At 39.6% G+C, this 10,078-nt stretch overlaps 1 protein-coding gene across 3 annotated transcripts in view; it reads left to right on the top strand.

The window, feature by feature from the left end:
• crtc1b (CREB regulated transcription coactivator 1b) overlaps positions 1-9,403 on the top strand; it is a 14,974-nt gene extending 5,571 nt beyond the window's left edge. Inside the window, exons 8-14 of one of the 3 annotated variants that reach the window (XM_020612108.1) lie at positions 1,214-1,437; positions 2,129-2,280; positions 2,686-2,919; positions 3,609-3,695; positions 5,708-5,794; positions 6,561-6,735; positions 8,236-9,403. In XM_020612108.1, the coding sequence (XP_020467764.1) occupies positions 1,214-1,437; positions 2,129-2,280; positions 2,686-2,919; positions 3,609-3,695; positions 5,708-5,794; positions 6,561-6,735; positions 8,236-8,447 (1,171 nt within the window). In that variant the 3' untranslated portion in view covers positions 8,448-9,403. Of the gene's footprint in view, positions 1-1,213; positions 1,438-2,128; positions 2,281-2,685; positions 2,920-3,608; positions 3,696-5,707; positions 5,795-6,560; positions 6,736-8,196 lie in introns of all 3 variants that reach the window. The other 2 variants (XM_020612107.1, XM_020612109.1) reach the window with 2 other exon arrangements.
• Positions 9,404-10,078: the final 675 nt, after the last annotated feature.

Genomic DNA, 10,078 nt, shown 5'->3' with positions numbered 1-10,078 from the left:
ATTTTCAGCAAAAAAAAAAATGAAGGTTAAATTGATGTTTAGACAATTGTTTATTAAAGGGTAGATTTTTGCCAAAATTCTGGGAGTTTAACACAGGCTGATATAAATCAACAGATTTTAGTGTTATCTGATAGTGCAAAAGTATAAGGATGGCCATTTTTTATATTAACTGTATTTTCAACACTCCATACATGGAATAAAACTGACAATAAATTGCCTCTACTCACAGTTGATGTCTGTCAGTGCTGGGTTATCCTATTCACCTGTGCCATAGACCACTGTTGTTGGTCAAAAATGATTAAAAACACATCACTGGGTGACATATTCATTAGCAAACTCCAGACCTGACTGTGAAGAGCTAGCAGAATGTAAACAAAGCTGAGAACTTGTTACGAGAGTCTCCCTGATGTTTTTAGCCATTTTTGAACAACAGCGGTGACCTGTTGCAAGCTAATCCAGGACTGACAGGTAGCAGACATTAACCACGAGTAGAGGCAATTCATTGTTGGTTTTAGTCTCTGTATGGAGATTTCTGAAAATACTATCAATATAGAAATATGACTGTCAGTAATGTCTGTCAACCTAGACCTACGTTTTCAAATATGATCAATTAAGAAGAACAAAATGCTTTTATTAATTAGTCCCACTTTACAATTTTTTATTCAATTGACTGGGCCCTTTAAAAAAATAGTTTTGATCTTACATTTTCAAATAAGCGTCAATGAACCCAAGCATCCAAACCAGAAAAACAAAATACATTTAAAAATTAGATGGGGGCAGAAAAAAGGGGGGAAGGCTGCCAGACTGTAAAAAATAAAGGCAGAAAAGTTGAATGCAACTGTCTTACAATATGCAATAGTATCTTAAGAGTGAAGATGAGCAACACAGCTAGACATATCAAGTAGAACTCTATGCCCTATTGTGTAATAAAACAAATCTGTCTTTTGACTGGGTCTTTTAAGATTCTCATGTATCTCATAGTTTCTCCTGCAGTGAAGTTGGTTTGTCCAGTCATCCTAAATTAAAGTTCTGCTAGCCCTAAAATGGTTTTTAGAATTTTATTTTATAGGTTAATATCAAGGAAAGTCATGTTACTAGTTCAGAAATGGCCAGCTTTAGAGATATTAAATAGGGCATAAAGTATCAGTGTTTTTGTTTAAAACTAAATATCAAACTAGCATTTCTCAAGACTGACAGAACTTGTGTTTGTTAGTATATTTCCATCACCAGACCAGGAATTGATCCCATCCATGCTCCCAGCTGCACACAACACTGGTGGTTCTCTGCCTGATCTGACCAATATCCAGTTCCCTCCTCCACTGTCCACCCCACTGGACCCCGAGGACACCGTGGCCTTCCCCTCTCTCACCTCATCCAACAGCACAGGCAGCCTGACCACCAACCTCACCCACCTGGGCATCAGCGCTGCCAGCCATGGTAATGACTGTTATTTCATGTTCATTAAGTGGGAAAGTAGAAGAGCTAATATATATTGAAAAGCTAGGAGTTTTCTTTGTACATGTACAAGAGCAGTTTCTGAAACAAAATTCACAACTATGTCAACAGTATTTTCAGACTCCCAGAAGGAAGCGGGATATTATTCTGTGTGCATGAGTGCTGAGTCTGGATCAGCAGGCTGCTGGCTGCCTTCTCATCATTTCAGACGGCTTGGCCTTCGTGAGCTGATGATCAATTTAGCTCAACAACATCAATTAGTTGCAGCCTCTCATTTGAATGCTAAAATTGGAAAACCCCAAAGCACCATGTAAGAACTGTACAAAAACATGGGGCCTGATGTCTCGTTAGCATGCTGTTCTGCATTGCACGCTTTTTTACAGTTTATATTTTGAACACAAACTTAGCAAAATTATTTGAGAGATAGGATACAGTGGCCACTGTTGTTAGATAATGGGGGAAATTAAATCCCATATAGTTTGTTTTGACTTGGCAACAGGAAATTGATCAACTATTGTTAATCATTTAATCATACAGATTATTTTTTTAAGAAAAAAATGGCAATGTATTGTAGTTCAAGCTTCTAGTCCTAAAGATTTTTTTAACATCATTTAGTAGGTTTAAGTTGAGTTAGATTCAGCACATTTTCCATGTGTATTTCTTTGCTTCTCAGGGATCCCCACCTCCTCTCAGCCCACCATGACTGTAACAGCACAGCGCCGGCAACCTCCAGTGGTGCCGCTCACCCTCACCTCTGACCTCCAGCTTCAACAGTCCCCACAGCAGCTCTCCCCCACCCTGTCCTCACCTGTTAACATCACACAGGTAACGGCCAGCTGGGCTATCTTACATGGCCTCTTTTTGTTTTAAATTAAATTTTATTTTATTTTTATTTTTTTGCTGCACTCAACAATAACATTGAGTTCTGCGATTGGCCAGTCACCGCACTGGAGCTGGTTTAGGTTGAACACTGTGGTTTCTATACAGCTGACTCAAGAAGGTACTCAACCAATGCTTAATTTTTACACAAGTGTCTCCACACTATTATTTATGCTCCATAAAATGCGGCTTTTCCTGGTGTATCTATAGCAATGGAACAGTCAAACCAGCTGCTAAAGCAAAAGGAGGGCAAAGGGATGAAATTTTGCTAAAATAATCTTCCAGGTAATTCAGCATACAACACCCTTTATTGGACTAGCCTAAACTGGGCATATCTGCATCTTTCCTCAGGCTGTGCCGACAGAGCCGTTGACCCTGGAGCAGCAGCTCACCCAGTACCCCCTGTTCAACCAGCTGACAGCTCAGGCCCAGGCGCAGTTGCTCAGCGACCTTCAGAAGCAGCAGCAGGCCTTGCCACAGGGCATTCAGCTCATCACCTTGCCAACTCTGGCTTCCTCTGGTACAGGCACAGCCAGCAGTCCCTCCCCAGACAGTCAGAGCCAGACCACCGCCAGCGTCAGCTCGGTAAGCAACCAGGAGGTCAGGTCAGACAGTGGAAGCAGAAATTAAAGTCTGAAGCGACTGGGACCATTTTGCTTATTCTTAAGCTTCTATTCATTTTGTTACTCTGTTGTTTGGAAAGTTCTACACCTACCCAAAGTGCATCCCAGTAAATATCTTCACATCCACTTTATGCTCCTAGGCCCTGACGTTAATTTGTCACAATAACTCAGTAATAATAATAACACAATAACTTACCTTTATTAGGAGGAACATATTTTTACTCTTGACTGATTATGTTATTAGTTGTTGCTGTTAAAGCTGACAAAGTTTTCTTAGTGAGCTTTTGTGTGGGTTAAGGCATTTCTGGATGTAGTTGTTTGACTTTTTGTGTACTGTTAAACTAACAAAATGGCTGATATGAGGTAATAACCTTTGACCATTGTACATAACACAGTGGTGATATTACTATTCTATTTAACTAGAGTAGGACCAGCAAATGTTCCTATTCTACAGTTACATGTTCTGGAGAGCCACAGAGTTGTCCCACAGTTTATCTGAAAGTGATTGGTAACATTTCCCACATGCTTGTATACGCGTTGCACATAATGAGCAGATCCTTGGCTAATGCCTTTTCACTTCCTGTCCTTTGTGTGTGTGTGTGTGTGTCAAGCATGAAGTTTAGTGCTAGTTAACCCTCTTCCCTCCAACAGTACCGCAATCAGACTGGCTCACCAGCCACTCAGTCTCCAACCTCCCCAGTCTCCAATCAAGGCTTCTCCCCTGGCGGCTCGCCTCAAGTAAGGGCCTACCCACAGAGCTAGCTGCTGTTTGGGGAAAGCTAATTGTAGCTGGGTTAGGCCGCTCTTCATTCTGTATCAGCAGTTAACTACTCATGGTGTCAACAGCTGCATAACTCATTTCTTCATCACCACTGTCACCCTTTACTGTGTGCATGACAAAATGGCAATAGTTTGTTGATGGAGGCCCTGACCATATACAGTATATGTAAATTCAGCAAAATTGAAACGTTTCAGTTTAAGCTACACATGACTGAAACTACACTACTCTTTTGTGGTAAGCTGCAGTACATAGAGATTATTGTGTATAGGTAATACTGTAATACATAAAACCCACATTTGAGTATCTTACCAGTCAGTCACAAATTTAAACTTTCATCAATCAGAATAATTTTCAGACAGTGAGGTGTTTTTAGCTCCTCATCTGTGACAGTTAGGCTGGGCAATTAATCGAATTGTATTTTCAATTATGATTATTCTAATCATTATGAAAACAAAATAATCAAGATAAAACTGTTATTGTGCTGCACTCCGTTTCACAACAGTGCTCTCATTTTGTTTTCTAGTGCACCCCTTCAGTGCACTCAGTGCGAGCAACTCTAAAAGACTCGTGGTGAACAAACTTAAACACCTGATAGCTTAGTAACATTAAGGCTACAAACGACCCTTAATCCTCTGTGTTTTCTTATCGAGTCCCTGTATTCAGCAGACTGTGTTACAGAGGTACTCTGAGCACCTAGAAAGTCTCATCTTCAAATATAAGACAACTGATGCTTTTTAAAAAAACCTAATTTCCAGAAAACTCTGTGTTCTTAATTTGGGGCCAGTGCAGTTTATACATGCTTGGTTTAAGCTTGGCGGAAATTCATTTTTGAACAAATTGGTTTTATGTTGTTGTTTATTTCAGAGTAATTCTCCCATGTATTTTGAGTTGCTGGAACACAGTGCACTACACTGCCTCACTTCACATCTGTTATTTACATGCACACAAACAATGTGCCACGGCCTTCTTTGGGGAAGAGTCATCAGAGCTTTATTCCATCTTCAGTGAAACATTTGTCATGAAGAAAAAGAGGGAGGGCTGCATGTGTTTTAATAATACACTCAGTGTTTAGTGTTTTTCAGGTTGCAAGGCCACAGCAAGAAATGCAGTTACTGTCAAAAGCTAAAAGCTAAAATGGCAGCTAAAAAAATGTATAACAAGCATTTTAGTTAATGTGCAAAATAGATGACTTAAAAATATGAGGAAGCACTGATTAATATCTCCTTGTTTGCATCAGTAACTAAAAGGCTAATGTTGGACTGGGGTTCCACCACTCAAAGGAAGCCAGTCACACAGTGTTGGCTCTGTGTTCAGTGGTGCTTTCTCATTGCAAGAATATTGTGAAGGGAAAAGCCAGCATTTGTCAACCTGGGTTGTGTTCTCATACTTTTGTGTTTTAATGGCCTCCTTCACTGTACAGATGTGGAAAACACGAACCCCAGCAAACATTCCCTACAGCTTTCCAAAAGGAACTTGAATAACTTTTTGTTTTTCACAAAGCTGTCGGATCATTGTGCTACTTTGTCTGTTTAACCTTTGTCATTGTTGGAGTCTGTGTTTCCCAGCACAAGTGGTGAGTAAAATGTTTCCATGGCTGACAGTTGTAACGATCTAAAATGTGAGAATAACACTCGATTGGCAGATAGCAGAATTCCCATTTGACAAGTTGATTTGTGTTTGTGTCGTCATGAACAGGGCTGCTGTGATCAACACACTACTGCACTGTTGTGTGCCCTATCTGCAGGGATGGCACAAACAGCTACTTCATGTTCATAACTTTACGTCTTCCACCACTGCACAGTGTTACAGTTGTGTCATTTGTGTACAGTTTGTGTATTGCTTCTGTTTTCAGTTATTCCATCGCTGAATTGTCAGGATAACGAGCCTTCTGTCTCACATTTTGTGTGTTAATTGTAGTTGCTATCTTGCCAGCTGTTCTGAACTTTGCATCTTGCATCTCTTCCTCCAGCATATCCCTGTTGTGGGCAGTATATTTGGTGACTCCTTCTACGATCAGCAGTTGGCATCGAGGCAGACTAATGCTCTTTCTCACCAGGTGACGTAGAACACACAAGCAATAGAGTGCCGTAGGGATGACGTGTTTGTGTAGGCCAACCCCCCCCCAGGCTTTTGGATTATTGCAGAAAATAAGCTCTGTGACGAACAAAAGTTTATGACACAAGTGGACACCACTTTTACGATTTTTGAAGGCCAAATACCATCACCAGAGGTGAAAAGCTATTGTTAGCCTATAAACAAACTACACCACGGTCCCATGACTTCAGTGTCACCACCATTGCTTCCAACATGTAATATGATTTAACATGCTCACCTCTTCTACAAAATCCTTTACTCTTAGTGTGACCTGAACTAGTTAGTGATTGTGGCTGTGTCCATTAGCTACAGCAGTTTGCAGGTTGAAAAGGCGGGCCAGTGACCAGATGTGTCTCTGTGATGATGTGTAAAATCCCAGACGGCCTGTGTAATCACATTTAGCCATGTGTTAGAAACCACCTTTTTTAGGACGTGCAAAATCATTAAAAATCTCAAGTGAGGTATTTACTCATGCACTTTATGTTGTAGAATAAATCATGAACCTGTACTGGCCTTGTGTTAAACACAGGCCTTCTTTTAAGTGTCTAATTAGAAACCCATTCAAAAAACTTATTAACTTCAGTACAAGGGAACTAGAAGTGCAAAAATTCGGAATCTGTTCCTGGTTATAGGACTCGCTACTACGGCGCTTTATAAGCAGCAAAGGCAAAATGTTTTCTTCAACTAGTTTTTGAGTTGACACTGGACTACAACCCTCTGCTCTCTAGCTGGAGCAGTTCAACATGATTGAGAACCCCATCAGCTCCACCAGCTTATACAACCAGTGCTCCACGCTCAACTATACCCAGGCAGCCATGATGGGCCTCACCGGGAGCAGCCTGCAGGACTCTCAGCAGCTGAGCTACAGTAGCCATAGCAACATCCCCAACATCATCCTAACAGGTAGCAGCACCACAACATTCATTCGATATACCTCTTTCTTGTGGTTGTGCTGTGTTTGACCATGATCAAGTGGGACTCTTAAACACAGCCATTCCTTTCTCAGGGGTTTCCAGTTACAACTGTGTGGGAAAATGCCATTTATTTTTTTTTTTTTTTATGGAAACTTTCCTTTTTATTTCATGACTTTTAAAGATGGGGGGGAAATAAAATCGTAATTGCAGCATGTGCAAAGGTTTGGACATGTTACTAAGTGAGAAGTCGAACGTGGGAGTGTAAATATGGTGTTTGGGGGTTATGTGACAGCCCTCTTGTTGCATGTGCTCTGTGCTTGAGGCACAAGCAAAGCCCAATGTAATTTTTATCCTTTTAAGTTCAGTGACTCAAAGCAAAATTATACTTTGTCAAAGTGTTGCAGTAGTTGCACTATAAATACAGGTTACTTGGTTTATTTGGAGGAGAAAAATAAGGTGAGCTGTAAAAGTACAGCTCAGTCTGTTAGTGCTAAGCAGCCATCACAGGCTATAGACTGACTTGCAGTCCAGCTTTAACCTCCCTCACTTGCTGCATCTCATTTTTGGTTTTATATCTAAATAAAGTAGTTTAGCTTATAAGGCTAAACTGTTTATGACGCACACTTGTGTTGTTGCTCCACTAGTCCTATTTAAGTGCTATCACCATATTCAGAGATCTTAACAGTTTCTTTGGTAAGTGCAGTGTTATAAATGATGTATAAATAGCAGGATGCTGCAAAAAGAAAACTCAAGTTGTAATAAACTGTAGATTTCTTTAAATGTTTGATGCTGCATCAGCACAAATGTGCAGACCTTTAAAATTACTTCCCAGGGTGTCATTTAATAATTCTTTAAACTGAAAATAACCTTGTTTTAAGAAGATTTATTCTGTCTTAATCTGTAATTGTTTGTGGTAATTTGTGTTTATTTTTTGTACAAATTAATTGTAAATTGATTAGAGTTAGAGATGCATCAATTGCAAGTTTCTTGGCCTTTTTTTTTTTTTTTTTGTCTGACCTGCCAATTCAGATTTCACTTTTCTGTTTTTCTAATAACTGTAATTGACGGCATGCACAGACATTTTTGGTAACTTTTCAAACCTCCAGTTAAAAATGAAGTGCAATATTTTTCCAACTATAAACAGGTGCTACAGAAACAGAAGAGTGTCTGCTACATCAGTTCTGTTGAGCACAGTTCTTTTTCAAGTGTGTGTAGTTTGTATTTACTCTGCTTTACCACAGGTTGTTACACTGGACATGCATTTCTGATCTCTGCTGATTGATCGGTGCATCTCTAAAATAGTGAATCTTCATAGATGTCTAAATATATTGTCAAAATTACAAACATACTGTAACCATTATACCAGTGCTAGTTAGTGTTGCTTGTGGAAAAAAGAGCTGTCTAAAATCTGTTCACATGATGTTTGCCAGACCTGCCTTGTCCTTCTCAGGTGTCAGTGCTGACTCCTATCTGACGACTCATATCTCAGTCACAGGTGAGTCTCCACCGAGCCTCTCCAAAGAGCTGACCAACTCTCTGGCTGGTGTTGGTGATGTCAGCTTTGATGCAGATTCTCAGTTTCCTCTGGATGAGCTGAAGATCGACCCGCTCACCCTAGACGGACTGCACATGCTCAACGACCCTGACATGGTGCTCGCCGACCCTGCCACTGAGGACACTTTTAGAATGGACAGGCTGTAACCTAAGATGCTGACTGTGGTCTAGAACAAGAAGAAAAATTCTTGTGAATGGAGAGAAACAAAGGGCAGGATGAACCCTCTCCCTCGTTGCATGGCCATCCACCTGTCTGACCTCGCCCTTGATTCTGTGAAACCCTTTGAAATGATGCGCCACCAAAAGACAACAGGGAAAAAGACATCCAGTGGCTTGCTGGGGAATGGCCTTGCTGTCGTTTTCAATGAGATTGGTCGCTCAGCGCTTTCGCTAGCCTGCTGTGTTTACAGTGTACCATTACATGCCACATATATTCCAAAAATGCACATTTGATGCTGATTATATCTACTTTGTTTTTTTTTTTGTTTTGTTTTTTTGTTTGTATTTGCTTGTAGCAGGAAGCTGCTAGGACATTGGGCTAAACCGTTCCTGTTATAACGTCTGTGTTCGTAAAAAAGAAAAAACACAGCTGGTTTGCTTTTACCTTGCAAACATATGAACTGGTTTTCCATCATGCCGTAACAGCTTTCTATTTCACACACAAAGCTTTATTTTTGACAACTAAATATTATTTTCATTATGTACTGTATGTTTTGATGATTTATGTATTTATATGTTTTGTTTATTTATTTGGTTAGATTTTATATTCCATCTTTTAATTTAAATTTGATGCCAAAATGCTCTTTGTAGGCATAGTGTAAATTTGCACTGATGTAATTTGTCTATTTATTAACATATTTATATATGTGTTAAGATACTTGGTTAATGAAGGAGTGCAAAACCTCCCCATAGTTGCTCTTTGGTGTTCATTGTGCCATTCTCTGATTAGGACGTGGCAGACGGTGCCATGCTGCAATCCGTCAGTCAGATCAAAAGATCAGTTTTCAGCACAGCTCCAGAAAATGCTGCGTGCTCCAGAAATGGCATGGTTTCATTTGATTTACCTGACAGTTTTCTCAGTAAAAGTTATTTCTCCTCAAGTAGGAAATGCATCCAAATTCATTTTCTGCCAGTGAAAAGCCAGTATATGTCCAGACTGAGTCTGTGTTTTTAAACCAGAGAACACTAAAATCTGAACTCTGTAATTGGTCACTGTGAAATCACCTGATTTTGCCTTACATGAGTATTCTACTGTTCTACTTAAGTGTCTAATGTAACTACGTATTTTCGTAACTTATTGTAACATTTTCTTGTATTTGAGAGAAACTTAACTTTTGGTCAGTGATCTTTGTGGTTATGTTGTGTAAAGTTTGACAAATCAGTGTACTGTATTTTGTAGCGGTACAGTTTATAGTCAAATTGTTGTTTTTGTTTTAAGTGGGGGGGGAATGGGGAGGAAAAAAAAAAGATTCAAAGCCTGCGTTTAAGAAATTTGAGTAGGAGAGCAGTTATGGGGAGGCTTTTTGCTCCTTGACAGGGAAGCTCTAACAAAATCGCTACTGACCTTTAATAACTAAAGTTCCACACAAACTATTGGGATTTTAGTGATTGATTCTTGGATGTTTAACAGGATCAAATGGTTGTTTGCATAAGATGTAAACTTGAAATTCCAGATTTTATACATATGTGGATATTTTATTGTAGGGCATTGTTGTAGAGTGCAATTCTATATATATATATATATATATATATAGATATAGATATATATAGAGAGAGAG

Source organism: Monopterus albus, unplaced genomic scaffold (assembly GCF_001952655.1).
Source record: "Monopterus albus unplaced genomic scaffold, M_albus_1.0 scaffold120.1, whole genome shotgun sequence".
In the NCBI taxonomy this organism is placed as follows: domain Eukaryota; kingdom Metazoa; phylum Chordata; class Actinopteri; order Synbranchiformes; family Synbranchidae; genus Monopterus; species Monopterus albus.
This window is presented reverse-complemented; position numbering and strand designations above follow the sequence as displayed.